Source organism: Centruroides sculpturatus, unplaced genomic scaffold (assembly GCF_000671375.1).
Source record: "Centruroides sculpturatus isolate CEXI.00-Female unplaced genomic scaffold, Cexi_2.0 scaffold170, whole genome shotgun sequence".
NCBI classification, from domain to species: Eukaryota; Metazoa; Arthropoda; class Arachnida; order Scorpiones; family Buthidae; genus Centruroides; species Centruroides sculpturatus.
The window spans coordinates 151,990-173,497 of NW_019384413.1; the positions used below are offsets into that span (position 1 = coordinate 151,990).

General features: G+C 29.6%; 1 protein-coding gene across 7 annotated transcripts in view; it reads right to left on the minus strand.

The window, feature by feature from the left end:
* Nucleotides 1-21,508, minus strand: part of LOC111619079 (catenin delta-2-like) — a 70,510-nt gene that overhangs the window by 31,459 nt on the left and 17,543 nt on the right. For 2 of the 7 annotated variants that reach the window (XM_023360725.1, XM_023360727.1), the window contains exons 1-2: nucleotides 19,165-19,196; nucleotides 15,125-15,199 (exon numbers count right to left, since the gene is read on the minus strand). The exons of 1 other annotated variant lie outside the window; for it this stretch is intronic. In XM_023360725.1, the coding sequence (XP_023216493.1) occupies nucleotides 15,125-15,199; nucleotides 19,165-19,181 (92 nt within the window). In that variant the 5' untranslated portion in view covers nucleotides 19,182-19,196. Of the gene's footprint in view, nucleotides 1-15,124; nucleotides 15,200-19,164; nucleotides 19,197-19,287; nucleotides 19,309-19,438; nucleotides 19,869-21,508 lie in introns of those variants that run through there. 4 more of the 7 variants (XM_023360726.1, XM_023360729.1, XM_023360730.1 and 1 more) reach the window with 4 other exon arrangements.

Below are 21,508 nucleotides of genomic sequence, written 5' to 3' on the forward strand. Positions count from 1 at the left end.
GGTATCTGATAAGGAGTACTCACTACTTTTGTTACAGTTTTCACCTATTAAAAAATTTACACATATATAATTAAATGTTTAACATATTATTTATCGAAACAAACTGAATATTCTGATTAAATGTTACAAATTATTACATTAGAATATTTTATTTTGTAAATAAATCAGTTTTAATTTAAAAATCATTTACTATTTTCGCATTGTAATTATGGAATTAATATTCTAATATTTAAAAACAATTAAAAAACTGTACTCTTACATTCAAATTATAATGATGGTTTATTTAGATAATGTTTTGTGAATTAAAACTGATTTTTAAATATAAAATTGTAAAAAAAAAAAAAACGTGTTAGTATTCAGTTAATAATAAATTATAAAAAGTTTATTTTTTCAAATAATTATCAGAAATACAGGAGATATTTGTAAATGAAATATTATTAACTTAATTAGGACAGCATAATTAGTAAACAATATAATACAGAAACAGTATATTGACCCAATAAAAAAGAAAAACCAAATGTAAACCAAAAGGCATAATGGCAAATTTTAATGTCTTATGATAAAACAGAATATTTACTTGTTGTGTCTTTGTTTGAGATGTGGTACGACTGATCAAATGTGCATTTTTTCCTACATTCTGACAATCTGGAGATTCGTTATCTCCGTGACCGTTAGTTGAAGTGGACGTTCGATAAGTCATACTGTATGACTCTTCTACTTCTGGAAGTTCTTCCTGAGTATAAACGCCATCGGGATATGGACTACATAGATTTACGAGATTTTTAAGTATAAAATGTATTTCCATTGGAACTTTTTCCTATTTCATGCAAATATAGGTTTTATAAAATTTCTACTTACATGTAATGTTTCATATTTGTATTTCTGTCAGGATAATAATTCCTAAAACATAATAAGATTGTTTAATGCAACTGGAATATATAATAATATCTTTAAATTCATAATCTGAGTGAAATTTTTATCTTGATTTTTTGTAGAAGCAGACAAACAAATGATAAAAAAAAAGTGACAGATGGTGACTATGAGATCTTCAAAGAGTGCTTTGTGTTCCCAAAGTTAATAAGTTTAAATATAAGATATACTTTATCGGAAGAGTTTAATATGTATGTTTTAAAGAAAAAGGTAAACTGTGAATTGAGAAAATAACTTTGCGAATTAAATAAAAATGAAGAGAATCACGTAAAATTAAAATGTATACATATATCAAAAATTGCAATTTAATCAGTTTAAAAATTTAGGGAGATTCAGCCATAAGGAAATCAAAACAAAAGAATTACTTTTTCCTGCTGTTGTTTCGTAAGTTTTTAAGTACATCTTATAAATTTTGTGAACATTTTGATTTATAAAATATTAAAAATGTAATTCATAACTAAATCAGGAATTTTTTATGAAAAAAACTAGATCCAGCAAATTAATAATAAAGACAAATTACAAAAAAATATCTGATAAATATTTTAACTGTACCAAAATTTCCCAAATTAATGCAATGCTACTACAGTATTAAATAATTAACTGATCTATTAATTAATAAGCATAGAATGATTATAAAGTAATCCTAAAAGCAAATAATTTACATTAAATTTCTCTATGGGGGAAAAAATAAGAATAAATTTATTAAACATTTGCAAATCTTCTCAATAGCTATCCATCTTCAGGTTAGAGGTACTTGTACTGTACATTCAAACCATTCAAAAAATAAACTTGTTTTTTTGAATAAAATAAACATTTTGAATTTTTTAAATTGAGTAAGCAACAGACACACTGTTTATTTTTTGACCCTCACGAAATCTTTGAAGTAAAAATACAGGTAACCCCCGTATAACACGGGAGTTATGTTCCAAAAAATTGCAGTGTTATGCAAATCTGTGTTATACGAAACAAAGAACTAGTGCGTAAAGGGGGTTAGGTTCCAAAAATCAAAAAAACATGCTGTTAAATCCTTATTTAAAATCGGATTTATTATTCGTTTTTATCACAGGTAAAATACTTATTTAAGTAACTATTTTACCAGAGGATTATTCATCCTATATGATGATCTCAGCATGAGCATCATCAACCAGTAACAGTTTTTGGATACATTCGTTAATAGCGGTCGCTCTGCAACAGGAGTGCGCTGCTGTTTGTAGGCATCAGGAACGTCAGTGAAAGAAAGATGGCGGTGCCCACACAATCGATAGTATTGTGATGGAGGAATCTATAATTCTAAAATGAGCTTTTAGAGGCAAAAGAAGGGTCCCAATTGTAAAATTTAACCATTAAATGAATTATTTGTTGAAAGAGCATTCAANTAAAGAACTCTTGGTATGTAGTCTTCATCACCTCTTAATAATATGCTATTATTCAAAATGGAATTTTAACATCAATGTTGCTATTAAAAACATAATATTAACAGTTATTTTTTCTTTTTTGCTTCAATAAGTTTGTATTCTATTATATTATATCCTTAATGATAATTAAAACCTTTATAAAGTTGAAAAACAAAAAATATTATTCAAAAGTTTTGTAATAATATTTTTGATAAAGAAAATTAAAAAAAATGCATTCTTCTTTTTCCTGCAAAAAGGTCATTCATTAATTTGATTTATTTAAATGAAACACAAAAAATGCAATTCACGTCAAAATCATTTCGGAATGTAAACAAAGCCATGCATATTTTTACCGATGTCATTAAAATTCCACTTATTGTTCATTTAAATTTAGAATACCTATAGCGCAATAATAATAAAAGAGATAATGATATACTAATGTGTAAAATATTTTATCTGTTATATTACTTCAAAATTTTAATAATGTGTTGTAATATAAGTAATGTAACAAAAAATATTATTTTAAAATCTTCAAAATTGACTGCTTACTCAGGAAATAAAGAATGCAGTGAAAAAATTTTTGTTGAGGATTTAATTTAATTTTATCTGCATAAAATAATAAGCTGAAAAACTGTCATATTGGTGTTAATTTTGATGCTTGTGGAATATATCACTACAAATTTTAATATCTATATATTTCTACAGACCAATTGGTTTTAATTTATGCAAAATCTTTTTATGTAAATGCTTCTGAATAAAATCATGATCCTACTGTATAAATTTAATATATCCATGAATAATTATAATTTTGGGAAATAACAGAAAGGAAAAAAAATTTATGCAAATAAAAAACTACTACTATCAGCATCCCTCTATAAAGTATAGAAGTATCTACAAAATTTTAATAAAAATTGATAAAGTATCCCATATCCTTTTTTTAAAAAATAGTTAAAGTTATAAAATTCAACAGAAAATGACAACTATATAACTTTTTCTTCAATTACAGTGTAAATTCAATTATCTGAATTTGATGGAATCAGAGGGATCTTTTAATAAACAAAAAATTTAGGATATTTCAGAAACTAGTTTGTTTTTGTGTTTTGGTGCAAAAATCAAGCACTACGTTTAATGTTTCACAAACAATAAATACAAGTAGCCCTCGGTTTACGCTGGTTCAATTTATGCCAATTTACAATAACGCCGCTGTGCAAGTCACTGTTCGCTGTGTAATTCCCCAATTTTCCCTATGCTAGATTTGACTAGATTTTGTCCAGATTTGACCAATCCTAGTGAGACATGAGTCCACTATGACATGTGTCGTGGCAGAATCATGGCTCATTGTGATTGGTCAGATCTAGACCAATAGAGAACATTCCACAAACTGTTAGATTTGAATGAGCTGTGGACCCAACATAGAACTACAGAAGAATGACAAAGAAGAAATTCCAAGAATTATGAAAGTGGCCAATCTAAAGTGTATCCTTTCAACTATGAAAAGTTTGACAGATGAACTTTGTGAGTTTGACAATGATTGGGAGAGAAGTGCAAATGTAAAAAGGAGCATCATCGCATCCATTTGACCATATTCTGAAACTCTTAATGAAAGAAAACAAAAATGTAAACAATTAAAGATGGATACTTTTTCCAAAAAATGTAAGAGATCTGAAACTAAAATTTTTTAATAAAAACATTTCACTTTATTTTATGATATAAATTTAATTTTTAAAATGTATTTTATGTATTTTGTATTATATTATATTAATAAACAAAGATGACCAAGACAAAACCTTTCTCACTTGTTTCTAGCCATTTATAGACTTGGTCGCATTTATTTTCCAATTCTGCTTTCCAAGCATAGCACCTTTCCCATCTACGGTCGTTCGCACACCTTTTCTTATTATATCATAAGTTATTTAACGACATCAGCATCGTCTATGCTCCGTTATCAACTATGACATCACTCCCCATTAACCCCCTATCATGATAGTTCATCTGCTTTACATTGCGCGGTTATTTTCCAGTTTTATTTCGCAACTTTAGCGATTATCCCATCATGAACTATCCGCACATCTTTCATTTTTACCAAAAGAAAAACTTTAACGTCCTTGGTATTGTTTATACCTTATCATCAACGATGATGTCACTAGTAAGACGATACCTATGTAAACATTGACACCGTTTAAATTTCTACCAACCAACGCTCTAACAGACCACAGTGTACCTGAAGGCCTATTAAGAAGGCCAAAAACGTTCGTACTCGTCTATAAATGGCTAGAAATAAGTGAGAAAGGTTTTGTCTTGGTCATCTTAAAATAGTTCTAGCTACAAATGCATAGAAGATTAATAAACAAAATTATTTGCTTATTTTTCACTTATGTAGAACCTAACCCTATACCTCACTGTAAATATGGGTTCATTTTATGCCGATTCGATTTGCGCCAGCTTTTGTAGGAACAGAACTGCGGCGTAAACCGAGGGCTACCCGTACTGTAATGCAATTAATATATTTGAAGGTAAATTAATTTAATTAAAGGCTAACATTGTTACATATATGATCCAGTTTCATGGCACTATAATCAACAGATGACATAGTGATCTCTAACTACATGAAGAGTTTGGTCTCTGTGTATAATACTCTGTGGTACATATTATGGCAACTATGCTATACATTCAGTTTATTTTCTTGTGGTTTTTTAAAAAAAACCACTTTGGATAACCAAGTTTCCATTACTATTTGGACAATTAAATCTCTATTCTTTGTTAGAACTTCAAGCTTTATTTTTTATCATTATCATTTTTGTAAACATGTAAAAATAAATTTAAATAACTCACGCCAATATTTGTCTAGCTTCTGAGTACAAATTCACTGAGTACGGCGTTAATAAACTTCATTTAGTATTCACACAAGTACTTTCGACGTTTGTATAACCGTCGTCATCAGGCGAAAAGAACAAGTTTTTAAGAAAGCGAACGTGCAGGATGTTCCAAAAGAACATAATATTTAAATTCAAACAAGCGTCCGGAAATTTCGTTACGAACGTGCGAATAATTTTGATATTTCGAATCTTTATATTTTACGATGTTAGCGGCGCATGCGTGGAGATGCTACCGCGTTTGGCGATACGATGTTGGGCGCATTTCGTTTTTTAGGCGCCGATACAAGGCAATCCACACCCCGGGTAGATCGAGGGTGGGAACATTGCATGCTTCTGAAGTGGCCGTGAGAAGCGCTTCCCAGATGAACACAAGTCTTCGATTGTTGCAGCATTTAATTATTGCCGTTCTGGGCCATAACGGGTTGTATCCTTGCTCGAGAACTTTTTTAGCGAGTTCTGTAGAGCATCTTCCTTTAGCTATATCTTCCTGATGCTCAGCAAGGCGGGAGGCGAGCATTCTTGTTGTTGCTCCTATATATCTTGTAACTTCGCCCGTTGCCGGATTTTCTAGGTGTATCGTATAAACCCCTGACTTTTCTAAAGTGGTTAGCCTGTCCCGATCGTTGCAGATACATCTGCGTAAGTTTGGTAGGGGGGTTATGGGTAGTATGAAATTATACCGCCGAAATATGCGGCTGATGCGTATAGAAGTTGGTCCAAGATACGGCAATGGAGACTGGATTATGGATGCTTTTTCTTTTCTGTACAACGTGGTACATGGGTATAGGGCCTCTTTTACTTTACGGAGCACATGTTCATATTTACCATACGTAAACCCTGCAAGAGATACCGCTGTTCTGATGATGTCTAATTCGATTTTTGTTGCTAGTTGCGTCGACGGAAGTAGTAATGCCCTTCTAATAAGTGCAGCGATGGCGGCATTAACGTACCGCGACGGTTGAAAAGCATCTGCCGGGATAATATGCGGTAACAGGTCGGACTTGTGATGAACAGAAAATTGCGGCCCCTCAACCGACTTTTTTATAAATAGGTCCAGGAACGCTATTGCATCCTCATTCTCCCTCTCCCAGGTGAAACTGATAGTAGGGTATATGCTTGACAGTTGCTGCACAAACTTGATAAATTCCTCCTCTGTATCCTCCCATACTATTAGGATATCATCAACATAACGTAAGTATAGAGCCGGATACTTGATGGTAAGGGGAGAGTTGAAAATTCTACGCTCGATTTCTCTCATAATGAGCTCGGCCAAGACTGCAGATAGCGGGGAGCCCATAGGAACTCCTTGTTTCTGCAAGTAGATGTTCTTGTTGAAGAGGAAATAGTTGTGCTCAGTGATGAAAGACAGCGCATCACGTATTTCTAGTACTTGCTGTACACTAAAACCCTTTTTGATGATCAAGGCATTAGCAAGCATGACGGCTTCGAAAACTGGCACAGAAGGATATAAGGACACCACATCCAATTTGTAGAAATTGTAGCAGTCTTCATGTGTACCTCTCACATTGGAAGCAATGGTGGACTTGGCAGCTATAGACGACTGGGTAACATATGGCGATCCCGGAAGAAGTTCACGCAAGAACTTTGCGAGCGCCTTTTCAAGGAAATAAGTAGGATGTGATCTCTTGTTCTTTTCGCCTGATGACGACGGTTATACAAACGTCGAAAGTACTTGTGTGAATACTAAATGAAGTTTATTAACGCCGTACTCAGTGAATTTGTACTCAGAAGCTAGACAAATATTGGCGTGAGTTATTTAAATTTATTTTTACTTAAGTATGGAAACTGCGAAATCGCTTTTCTATTTACTGCTGAAGAAAGTGAAGCTGTGGCAAAAGTTACTTGCCCAATTGCAATTTCTTTTGATGTGCAGAGAAAAACAAGTAGTACCGAAGAGCATACAACTCAAACGGAAGGCGTTCCCGGTATGCCTGCGAGGAATGCTCCCTAAGGTAGAAAAATCCTTCTTAGCTAAGCTTATCAGGAATAAACGCAAGTGCCTCGCTGAAGCAGAACTACAAACTTATCAAACGCATCTGCAATTCTGTAAAGCGTGTGACCCCTCTACGCTATATATAGAATTAGGAAAAATACGGAGCATCGCATCTAATTCTACGCAGGTGATAAGAAAGAAATTAAGCAAAAAACTTCATTGGTTAATGAGCTCGTCACGCATACAAAGAAAAGTGGTAACAACCACTCCGTATTATAATTATACGGAAGAGAATGTGCCCGTCGAAGTACACAGCACACTACAAAGGGGACCCAAATATATCTCCCCTCCTAATAATACCGAGCTTAATCGGTTAGTCCCAGCGGCGTTAGCAGCGTTGAAATCCTGCCAAGTAGCAGCCAGGTACCCACAAATGGAGTTAGAAATCGTCACGAAGCTTGCATACTTTTTCCTGCTGTTGTTTCGTAAGTTTTTAAGTACATCTTATAAATTTTGTGAACATTTTGATTTATAAAATATTAAAAATGTAATTCGTAACTAAATCAGGAATTTTTTATGAAAAAAACTAGATCCAGCAAATTAATAATAAAGACAAATTACAAAAAAATATCTGATAAATATTTTAACTGTACCAAAATTTCCCAAATTAATGCAATGCTACTACAGTATTAAATAATTAACTGATCTATTAATTAATAAGCATAGAATGATTATAAAGTAATCCTAAAAGCAAATAATTTACATTAAATTTCTCTATGGGGGAAAAAATAAGAATAAATTTATTAAACATTTGCAAATCTTCTCAATAGCTATCCATCTTCAGGTTAGAGGTACTTGTACTGTACATTCAAACCATTCAAAAAATAAACTTGTTTTTTTTGAATAAAATAAACATTTTGAATTTTTTAAATTGAGTAAGCAACAAACACACTGCTTATTTTTTGACCCTCATGAAATCTTCGAAGTAAAAATAGAGATAACCCCCATATAACATGGGAGTTATGTTCCAAAAAATTGCTGTGTTATGCGAATCCGTGTTATATGAAACAAAAGAACTAGTGCGAAAAGTGGGTTAAGTTCCAAAAATTAAAAAACATGCTGTTAAATCCTTATTTAAAAGTCGGATTTATTGTTCGTTTTTTCATAGGTAAAATACTTATTTATTATTTAAGTAACTATTTTACCAGAGGATTATTCATCCTATATGATGATCTCAGCATGAGCATCATCAACTGGTAACAGTTTATAGTGCATTCGTTAATAGCAGTTGCTCTGCAATGGGAGTGCGCTGCTGTTTGTAGGCATTAGGAACGACAGTGAAAGAAAGATGGCAGCACCCGCATATCGATAGTATCGTGATGGAGGAATCTATAATTCTAAAGTGAGCTTTTAGAGGCAAAAGAAGGGTCCCAATTGTCCATTAAATGGATTATTTGTTGAAAGAGCATTCAAAGTAGCCACAAAAACAATTAGAATGCTCGCGCGGAGTTACGCAGAGGTATAAAAGAACGCACCCTTTTTTACATTTCACGTTGTACGGGGGTTTTACCAAATTCCCGAACTGTGTTAGAGGAATCCGTGCTACAGACGTGCCGTGTTACACAGCATTTATCTGTATTTATAAAAGAAAATTATACAAAAGGCTAAAGAACTCTTGGTATGTAGTCTTCATCACCTCTTAATAATATGCTATTATTCATAATGGAATTTTATCATCAATGTTGCTATTAAAAACATAATATTAACAGTTATTTTTTCTTTTTTGCTTCAATAAGTTTGTATTCTATTAGATTATATCCATAATGATAATTAAAACCTTTATAAAGTTGAAAAACAAAAAATATTATCCATAAGTTTTGTAATAATATTTTTGACAAAGCAAATAAAAAAAAAATGCATTCTTCTTTTTCCTGCAAAAAGGTCATTCATTAATTTGATTTATTTAAATGAAACACAGGAAATGCAATTCACGTCAAAATCATTTCGGAATGTAAACAAAGCCATGCATATTTTTACCGATGTCATTAAAATTCCACTTATTGTTCATTTAAATTTAGAATACCTATAGCGCAATAATAATAAAAGAGATAATGATATACTAATGTGTAAAATATTTTATCTGTTATATTACTTCAAAATTTTAATAATGTGTTGTAATATAAGTAATGTAACAAAAAATATTATTTTAAAATCTTCAAAATTGACTGCTTACTCAGGAAATAAAGAATGCAGTGAAAAAATTTTTGTTGAGGATTTAATTTAATTTTATCTGCATAAAATAATAAGCTGAAAAACTGTCATATTGGTGTTAATTTTGATGCTTGTGGAATATATCACTACAAATTTTAATATCTATATATTTCTACAGACCAATTGGTTTTAATTTATGCAAAATCTTTTTATGTAAATGCTTCTGAATAAAATCATGATCCTACTGTATAAATTTAATATATCCATGAATAATTATAATTTTGGGAAATAACAGAAAGGAAAAAAAATTTATGCAAATAAAAAACTACTACTATCAGCATCCCTCTATAAAGTATAGAAGTATCTACAAAATTTTAATAAAAATTGATAAAGTATCCCATATCCTTTTTTTAAAAAATAGTTAAAGTTATAAAATTCAACAGAAAATGACAACTATATAACTTTTTCTTCAATTACAGTGTAAATTCAATTATCTGAATTTGATGGAATCAGAGGGATCTTTTAATAAACAAAAAATTTAGGATATTTCAGAAACTAGTTTGTTTTTGTGTTTTGGTGCAAAAATCAAGCACTACGTTTAATGTTTCACAAACAATAAATACAAGTAGCCCTCGGTTTACGCTGGTTCAATTTATGCCAATTTACAATAACGCCGCTGTGCAAGTCACTGTTCGCTGTGTAATTCCCCAATTTTCCCTATGCTAGATTTGACTAGATTTTGTCCAGATTTGACCAATCCTAGTGAGACATGAGTCCACTATGACATGTGTCGTGGCAGAATCATGGCTCATTGTGATTGGTCAGATCTAGACCAATAGAGAACATTCCACAAACTGTTAGATTTGAATGAGCTGTGGACCCAACATAGAACTACAGAAGAATGACAAAGAAGAAATTCCAAGAATTATGAAAGTGGCCAATCTAAAGTGTATCCTTTCAACTATGAAAAGTTTGACAGATGAACTTTGTGAGTTTGACAATGATTGGGAGAGAAGTGCAAATGTAAAAAGGAGCATCATCGCATCCATTTGACCATATTCTGAAACTCTTAATGAAAGAAAACAAAAATGTAAACAATTAAAGATGGATACTTTTTCCAAAANTATAGTGTATCCTTTCAACTATGGAAAGTTTGACGGATGAACTTTTGTGAGTTAGATAATGATTGGGAGAGAAGTGCAAATGTAAAAAGGAGCATCATCGCATCCATTTGACCATATTCCGAAACTCTTAATGAAAGAAAACAAAAATGTAAACAATTAAAGATGGATACTTTTTCCAAAAAATGTAAAAGATCTGAAACTAAACTTTTTTAATAAAAACATTTCACTTTATTTTATGATATAAATTTAATTTTTAAAATGTATTTTATTTATTTTGTATTATATTATATTAATAAACAAAGATGACCAAGACAAAACCTTTCTCACTGGTTTCTAGCCGTTTATAGACTTGTCGCATTTATTTTCCAATTCTGCTTTCCAAGCATAGCACCTTTCCCATCTATGGTCATTCGCACGCCTTTTCTTATTATATCATAAGTTATATAATGACGTCAGCATTGTCTATGCTCCGTTATCAACTATGATGTCACTCCCCATTAACCCCCTATCGTGACAGTGTATCTTCTTTACATTGCACGGTTATTTTCCAGTTTTATTTCCCAACTTTAGTGATTATCCCATCATGAACTATCCGCACACCTTTCATTTTTACCAAAAGAAAAACTTTAACGTCTTTGGTATTGTCTATACCTTATCATCAACGATGATGTCATTAGTAAGACGATACCTATGTAAACATTGACACCGTTTAAATTTCTACCAACCAACGCTCTAACAGACCACAGTGTACCTGAAGAAGGCCTATTAAGAAGACCGAAAACATTCGTACTCGTCTATAAATGGTTAGAAATAAATGAGAAAGGTTTTGTCTTGGTCATCTTAAAATAGTTCTAACTACAAATGCATAGAAGATTAATAAACAAAATTATTTGCTTATTTTTCACTTATGTAGAAACTAACCCTATACCTCACTGTAAATATGGGTTCATTTTATGCCGATTCGATTTGTGCCAGCTTTTGTAGGAACGGCAGTCTAAATCAAGGGCTACCTGTACTGTAATGCAATTAATGTATTTGAAGGTAAATTAATTTAATTCAAGGCTAACATTGTTACATATATGATCCAGTTTCATGGCACTATAATCAACAGATGACATAGTGATCTCTAATTACATGAAGAGTTCGGTCTCTGTGTATAATACTCTGTGGTATGTACTATGGCAACTATGCTATACATTCAGTTTATTTTCTTATGGTTTTTTTTAAAAAAACCACTTTGGATAACCAAGTTTCCATTACTATTTGGACAATTAAATCTCTACTCTTTGTTAGAATTTCAAGCTTTATTTTTTATCATTATCATTTTTGTAAACATGTATTATAATAAAAGAATGGCATATGTAAGAATTTTTGGACTTAATTTTGTATCTTTTAGAATCATCTACAATTATTTTTAAAACAGTTTATTCCACGTACATAGATATATTCTAATCTATTTGAATTCATATTAATTTTAATTTATTAAAAATACTCATAAATTGTATGTATATATTAGATAATGAATTATCTTTTATAATTACACAACATTTTATTATTGTAATTCAATGTTTAAAAAAAAAAAACATCATTTAGTTCAACCAGGAGGGAGGAAGGGAGTTATAGAAAGTTGGACAAAGACGGACAAGGCAAAGGGAGAGGTTGAGCTTCAATGAATATCCGTTTATTACATTAAATTTTTATACAGTTTACGTATTTTACTATATTTATTTCAAAATTTCTTGTATGTTTCGTTTCTACATATGGTATCTATCATTCATAGAGCGATAAAGGTTTTACGGGTGTCGAGGTTTGTTGGACATCCAAAGAGGGGAGAGGTTACGGAAACTTGGTGAAACTGAGACAGGAGGGAGGGAGTAAAAATTTCAAGAAAAATTCAGGATATAATTTATGGACAGCTTCTTATCATAAAAATAATTTCATAATCATATTGTAGGTGAAGTTTTTTAGATTTTATTTTAAAATCTAAAATGTTTCCTTATGTTACTAATGCATTTAACTATTTGAAAAAGTTACTGCTTGAAGAAAAAAAAATTATGCTTATAAAGTGAAAATTATCTGACATTTTCAAAATTTTGTTAATCAATCAAGTCATTTGATTATCATATGGTTGACAGTCCCCTCTCAATGACGAATTACCAAGCATTTATTCTATTTCTATTTAAGCTGCGCAAACATTCTGAAGATTGAATATGTTAATTCTAAAATGTTTAGCATGTATTAAAAGCCAATTTCAAATAACAGTAAATGGAAAACTATTAAAATGGTAGTAATTATGATTTCAGGTACTTTTTAAGAAATTCAATATAAACAATTCTAATTAAAAATTAAATTTTTTAAACTAAAATTAGACAAATTTTTTAATATACTTTGATTAAAATTATTTTGGATATTTTATTGTTTATCATTTAATTTATATATTACTTTTTTAAAATTATAATTGTAAAATAGCAATCATTCTAACTGTATATTGGCATAGGCCTATCTTTAAAAAAATTAACTACAATAATAGAAAATAAGACAAATATTTTGATTTAAATCTTTAATTTTGCACATTATGTATAATTAATTTATAATAAGCTCAACAAAATATCGTGTAAAGAAAATAACTATTTTGGATCTAATTTATTCTTACAAAAACTTTCCTTTGAGTTTTAACAATACATTCATCATAAATAAAAATAAAATTGTTTTCTAGCATTAAAGACAGAATTCTGAATATTGTGACTTAAATTACTAAATCTGTCAATTTTCTTTATGTAAATAAACATATTTCAAATATAATTGCAAAGTTAATAATAGAAGGTTAACAAAATTCAAAATTATTAACTGTTAACACTCACTTCTTCCAAAAATTGATTGCAAATAATGAAAAAAACACCAAAATATACCAAAAACCAGTAAAACTATTAATACAAATGTTATCCACGAACACCATCACACGTATGTTAACAAATACCGAAGAGAACGAGTAAGCAATTGAACATTTATAAACCTGATGATGTTTGTGGATAAGGGACGAAAACATTCGTATTATTAAATAGTTTTACTAGTTTTGGGTACATTTGTTGTGTTTTTTATTAACTGTTAATATTAATTTTAACAATTAATCAATCTGTGTTGAGTCTTCTACCACCTGCATGGTAGCACCAACTTTGGGAATTGCTGGTNAAAATAAAAAGAATCCAACATTTTATTATTGTAATTCAATGTTAAAAAAAAAAACAAAAGCATCATTTAGGACTGTCCATAAATGATGTCTACACCAGGAGGGAGGAAGGGGATTAGAGAAAATTGGACAAAGACAGACAAGGGGAAAGGAGAGGTTGAGCTTTGATGAATATCCGTTTATTACGAGGCGTGTTTTTAAAGTAAGTACCGTTTTGAAATATAAAAAAAAACAAGCAAACATTTTTAACAAAATTCAAAATTATTAACTGTTAACACTCACTTCTTCCAAAAATTGATTGCAAATAATGAAAAAAACACCAAAATATACCAAAAACCAGTAAAACTATTAATACAAATGTTATCCACGAACACCATCACACGTATGTTAACAAATACCGAAGAGAACGAGTAAGCAATTGAACATTTATAAACCTGATGATGTTTGTGGATAAGGGACGAAAACATTCGTATTATTAAATAGTTTTACTAGTTTTGGGTACATTTGTTGTGTTTTTTATTAACTGTTAATATTAATTTTAACAATTAATCAATCTGTGTTGAGTCTTCTACCACCTGCATGGTAGCACCAACTTTGGGAATTGCTGGTTTATATAGATACTCATTACAATAAATGCCGTCAACTACCAACTTAATTGTCTCATAAAAATGACAAATGTCGTCATATTTATCTAACTTGTAAGTAATTAAAACAGGTAGTCTGTATTTTAGATAACGTATTAGTCATTCTGTTTGTTTGTACTATTTTATATTAATAGCAGCATGGAATTTATTGTAACATATTGTAATAACCGTATTTAGTAAAATATTTAACTTTTAGTAATTACTAAAGCTTTACACTCAAACCAATTTCAGTTCTTATCTGTTATGAACTGAAACTATTGGTACAGTTAAAATTTATCATATTTTTTTAAAATTTAAACATTGCGAATTATATTGGATTCAAATACCTTCAATTTCTATATGTTCCAGAAAAATTATATATCAATTATATTTTATTCAAATTTAAAACAAATTTTTAAAATAATATAAAATGTATTTCAATTTTGTTTCATTGCACAAACGTATTTTGAACAAATTAAATAAAAATTACAGGTTCAACGTATATAAATAATAACAATGTATATGAATATTATTAGTAAAACAATTTTAGATTTTCCGATTTCTAAACAACCTATTAAATTTCACTGCATATTATCTTTCATATACAGTTTATTTACAAATACATTTATACAGAGTAAATTGTTATCACTGTTAGATATAATGTTTGTTCTAGATTCCTCAGGAATGAATTTCCCTGTCAAAAATTGCATCATCCCAAAAAAAAAAAAAATTCTCTCTTGTTAAATAATTCAGTTAGTTTTAAGAAGTGAAATTCTTAAGTGCTTAAGTCCATGCAAACACATGCAATCATGCTTGGATACCAACCTCTGTATTTTCTGTACTGTCACAGTACGCAACAGTTGCTGTTCCACCGTAGATTCGGTCTTTCGGTTAATCAAACTGGGGAGAAAAGGCAGCAGCATAGGGTTAAACCAAAGCATAGGGTAGGATTTGAGAGTGCTCGGTTAGCAATTAACAAAGCATGTGCATTTAAGAAAATAAAAATTGAAAGCAGGATCTAGGATTAGGTTTTTCTCTACTTGGTAAATATACATTAACATAATACTAATATTAATGGGNTCATTTCAAAATAATTTTTCATTGACAATATAATCTATTTGAGTGTCTTTTACTATAAATTTAATAAACAAAAATTAAAACAATAAAACAAATCAAATAGCAGAATATATTTATCTTCTAGCAATAAATTTTGAGAAAAAGAAACAATTTACGCTTACTGTATATGCCTTCTTCAAATTACAACAATCAAACATATTCAAACAAAAACACATTATAAATAAAAAAAATGAATTTAACATAATTAACATTCATAGGATATTTTATGCAATATTTTCATACATTTATTTATTTTTATTTCAGCTCCACTAATAGTTGAAAAATTTTACAATAATCACATAAAACATCTGTAATAACACCTATAAAACACCATTATAATCAATAAAATACTGTCTTATTTTACTAAAGTTAACAACTATCATTCACAATGTACATGCTACTATATATAGAAGATATATATACATAATTATTCAAATCATTTTAAACAATTATATATTAATTCTATAATTATAAAATTGATTACACAAAAGAGAGGTTGCGGCCGACGTTTTCATCGTGAAAACGTGAACGTCGGACGTTCAGCGCCGCCTTCCTGTAAGCCTAGAAGTTTGGCAATGACGTTTGGAACATCAAGCATGATTCCACTGACATTCCAAACGCCATTGAGAAACTTCTAGGCTTACAGGAAGGCGGTGCTGAACATCCGACGTTCACGTTTTTGCGATGAAAACGTCGGCTGCAACCTCTCTACTATAATATATAGAATAAATTATAAGCAAATATTTTAAAATAAATGTATGAAAAGAATCTATTCTTTTTTCTTTAATAAATGCAGTATATTTATTTAATGTAAATTTAACTTATCACAGGAAACATTCATGCACAGAATAATTAGAAAAATATCAACGTTTTATTGCAAGAAATGCATTACATATATTTTTCTGAAATACGTGATTACAGAGAAATTTTAAATATCAAATTAATTTGAAAAATAGAAAAGAATCGAACATGATCCATAACAAAATCTCCATTAAGGTAGAAATCAAATGATCAAAACTCAACAATATCATATGAAATTTCAGAAATTAACAATGCATATACTATCTTATCAAATACATTTTATTCTGCCAATATATATTGTGATGTACAATATTTTCTTTGTAAACTTTTATAATTTTCTATTATTAATGTAAGATGTCATTCATTGTTTATTTGAGATAAAATTCAAGAATTTTATCTCAAATAAACAATTTAAATTTGTGAATTTTATTATTATGAGATACACCTGTGTTTGCATTTGACCTCTGCTGTCCTATCTTTTCAAATTATTGTCATAATTATGAATTTTTGGGGATGATTCTTAGTAAGATAAAACAAAAAACATTAAAAATTTTACCATTATTTTATTATAGAATTTAAGAAAATAAAGAAATAAAATTTATATATTTTATTGATTCTCATTTTACAAATATATTCAAAGAACACAAAAGGAATACCAAAATGGACCTACTAGACAGTTAAATTAGCCAAAAACTTTTGTTTTTAAAATTAAATGCCAAATTGAAAAGGTTTTTTGCTTATATATATTCAAAGATTTGAAAAATATAAACCATATATTCATTTTCCTATATATGAATTTTGCATATGTTATATACATAAATGCATGTATAAAATTGTATGTATTGTATTTTTATTATTAACTTATAAATCTCAATTATATGCTACTACAGCAAGGAAATGTAAAGAACACTGGATTTCAACAATAATCTGTATTATTAAGATATATAAATTACTTCCAAACATGCAATTATCCATGAAATATAAAAATTAATAAACAATGACAATATTTTTTTCAAACTTAAAAGTAAAGATGTACTGTTACATAGCATTTTTCTAGATATTGAAATAAATGATAAGCTTAAGACAGAGAATACTATAAAACACTACTCGAAAAACTTATTTGGATAGCTCATGGATATTTTTAAACTAAACATTCATATTTGACAAAGTCGAATAAAGGCCTAAATCATACTGTATTCCTGCACATTAATAGAAAACATTATATTTTAATATAGAATAAAATAGTCATCAGAGATAACTCAAAAGATTTGGATCAACTAATCTCTAATTATTAATTGTCAGAATCTCAAACGACGAATCACTATATACTTAATATATATAGATATTTCAGATTTCTAACGATCAAATTTGCACTAAGCATTCTATTTTATTTTTATACTAAACTAAAAATACTAATATTAAATCTTATATAAAGTTTTTCTTAAAAACATAAGATAAGATCTTATGTAGGAACTTAGTATGAAGCAAAATAATCCTAAAGAATGTCTAGAAAAAAAAACAAACACAAAAAGCATTGACTAGACTGATAAGAAAAATATTTCCATGTCACAAGGTTTCTTCTTTCACTTCAGTTTAAATGAACATTATTGTAAAAAAAGTTTCCTATGATTAACAGAAGAGACATGTGTTATTGAAACTAGACACCATAATTTAAATGAGAGTATTTAGTTTTTGTTTAGATTAACTATTAGTAAAAATGACATAGTTAAAAAACCTGACAGATATTGTTAGTATATGGAAGTGAATTAAAACAATATGTAAAATAATTAAATTAATAACATATTATAATTATAACAAGCATTTTAATCCATAGACTAATTAAATTTTATATAAAGACAAAATATTAAACAATTATTTTAATAAAACTTTATATAATTAGGATTAATTTTTAAATTTCTATACGTCTATATATTCAATTTGGTCTACGCTATTTGAAAAACATTTTGAAGGTAAATTTTATCATCTCCGAGAAAGAAAAATATGAAAAAAAAATGTTGTTATCAACTAGTATATTTCATAATCAAATATAATTTGATATTCTGCTGATAAAAAAAAACAAGAAAATGATTTTTTCTAGCTAACAAAGATTTAATATATCTTAATAAAAGCATTATTATTACAAAAATTAAAGGAAGAATTTCTAATTTCTAACTAAATGATCAGAAAGAACAACCAAAAATTTCACAGAAACATTGATATATAAATACATTAAATTTACCAAATAATTTAGATTTCTTACATCTTCCAGCGATACTTTATTTAAAAAAGGCATAAGGAAGGCGCGAAATTAATTATTGTTAATTTCCAGCTTCGAACAACACTGCTCAATTCAGAAAATTTAGCTCAATCATATAAAATATACGTTCAATTACAAATCAGCTGGTTTACAATCAATCTAGTATAAAATATTTATACAATAATATACATTAAAATGTAGATTACTTGATAAAACTGCAAGACATAATTTAGGTAGTATCGGTAGGATTACGGCTCCGAATAAAGAGTCTCTAACAGTTGATCTTTAGCATTTGAGAAATAACTCCCGGATTTTTCCGCTTTAAAATTTTACCCCATTTTCGAAAGTACGCAAAATTTCAAACAGGACGATTTCGGGGGGATACGTCCCATAAAGGATCGCGCGTAGAGGACGGTTCCTTTGACTTTTTTACTCCTGCGGGCACAATCTACGGCTCCGACGGGGTCCCATTCGGAGCCGCAATTGCTTTATACCGAAAATTAGTAAAAATTCTTACAGAATACTTGTCAAAGAAATAATCTATGAGGAATTCAAGATAAGAACTAGAAACTGGATTGTGATAATCATGTTAAAAAAATTCAACTTAAAAATATGTTTTTAACAGCAAATATTTCAAAATGAAATACTATAAAACCAATTAAAGTATTAAATTTAAAAAAAAAAACCCCACCAGAAAGCCAAACTCATTACTTACAATAAAATAAACTTTAGTATTACTAGAAAATACAGAAAATCATACAAATGCCTGGAAAAGACCACGTTAACATTTTAAAATAAGTCATTTAACACCTACCTAATGCTTATAAATTGTAATTTTCCGTTATAAATTTGCATACGAGACAAGAGCGACGGTAAAATTACGTTATTAACATACAAGACAAGCGGAATTTATACATAAAAAAAAAGAAAAGAGAGGAAAAAAAACGTGAGAAGTGGTTACTTACATATGAGAGTCGGCCATATTGTGGTGACTGCTTTTCAGGTGTCTGCTACTACTGTGTGACGTTGACGGATGTCAGAAAAGTTGTTACGACGCTTCGGGAAACGTTGCCTCGATTCGCCAATATAAATAAATTCGTTATTAATTTAACAAATTCTATATCGATCGGAAGGGGCCAAAGATAAAGTAATGGTAACATTCGTTTCCTCTCATAATGGCGTATACAATAACGGCAATCGGTTCGAAATGGCGATTCGGATGATCGGTGAAAGAACCGGAATGAAAAATGACGTCCGACGTGTCAAGATTGTTACTATTGTCGACGTTGTTTACTTATCTAACTTCATAACGCGCACAGTAACAAATAACTGGAGTGGAGGGCGATGACTCACATTAAAAAAAAAAGAAAACAAAAAAACAAGAAGAGAAAGATCCTTAATTGGGTCTGCCGTTTAGTAATTAAATAAAGATTTTTGTAGGAAATTCTACATCCAGTACGAATTTTTATGTGTTTAGCTTTAATAAACGTGTTTTTTTGTTAGGTCGTTTGAATTTTTTTTGTGTGTGTTTACGTGTAATCGATGCACCAGTTAGATTTTATTTGACTCTCTAATGCCCCCATTGAAAGTCCTTTTTTTTTTGGAATTGCTGAGATTTTAATCTTTATTTCCGATTATATTAGAGAGGTTGCGGCCGAAGTTTTCGTCTCTCGAACGCGAACGTCGAACGTCGAGCGCCGCAAACAATGCGGCGCTCGACGTTCGACGTTCACGTTTGAGAGATGAAAACTTCGGCCGTAACTTCTGTATTATTAAAACGATCAGAAATAAATTAAATTAAGATTTCATCTCGTATATACTGCTCTATAATAAGAAATTTTACCAATTTATTCCTAAAGATTAGTCATTGTAGTCTAATCTACGAGAGAATAAACTCAAGATTTGTTTTAAAGAATAAGCTACTCGATAAAAGAAAAAAAAATGGTTCCGAGTGAATTCTATTGTATTTTTCTTCAGAAATATCAAAAATTACTTTCATTTTCACTAAGTCTATAAATTAGTAGAGATAAAAACGTGCTGATAAGTCAAGAATTCAGTTCTAAATATGGGGTTTGAGTAATTTACAAACAGGAAATAATCCGAATTTAAAGATAAAATGGAAATAAATTTAATATCATGAATTATCTGGAGAGACTTATTGCTTATATTATTTTTAAACGATCGTAGAAATGTAACATCCGTTATTTCCAACGTTTCCATCTGATGTCCTATATGCCATCAATGCATGACAAAAGACATAACGGTCTGAAGTAGAACGGATGCTGATCAGCCTTTAAATAAAACTCTGTATAGAAAGTTATATTGTGAATTGAAACCAGATTACACAGCGAAGGATCATAACTAAACTCTTCCGTTTCCATATATGCTAATGTAATCATCGAAACTACACTTTGGACTTTTTTTATTTACATAATACTGTATTTACATGATACACTTTTATACCTCTAGTTAAAAAACAAAAACAAAGGCTTTATAAATTTATTCTGGTGTCAAATATTCGTGAAGAATTTTTCAAGGTTAATGACTTTAATTTAAATTTTTCATTGTTTATGCGTGTAGTATCGTTAATTAAAACATTGTAAATCGATTCTTAATCGTAACACTATCACTTAATAGTACTTTGTACTTAAGAGTAAGATTTCATTGTAAATATTTAAAAATGCCATGTTTATTTACTATTCAAAGATAGTTTAAGGAACACACTTCTAATCTTCTCTATTCTCTGCAGTCCTTCTTTATCTATTGGGCTAAATGAACTATACTTAAGGGGTGCCATTGATCCGATGGCGCTTAATTAACAATCGAGTCTCTTGAAGTCAATGAGAAATACAGTCGACCCCCCCCAATAATACTGTTGATTATTCCGTTTTATATGAATTCCGTGTTGTACGAGTCACTCAGATTTTACAAATACGTGTGCCGGGCTGTGAACAGCTCACGTATTTGTAAAATCTAAGTGACTCGTACAACATGGAATTCATATAAAACGGAATAATCAACAGTGTTATGGGGGG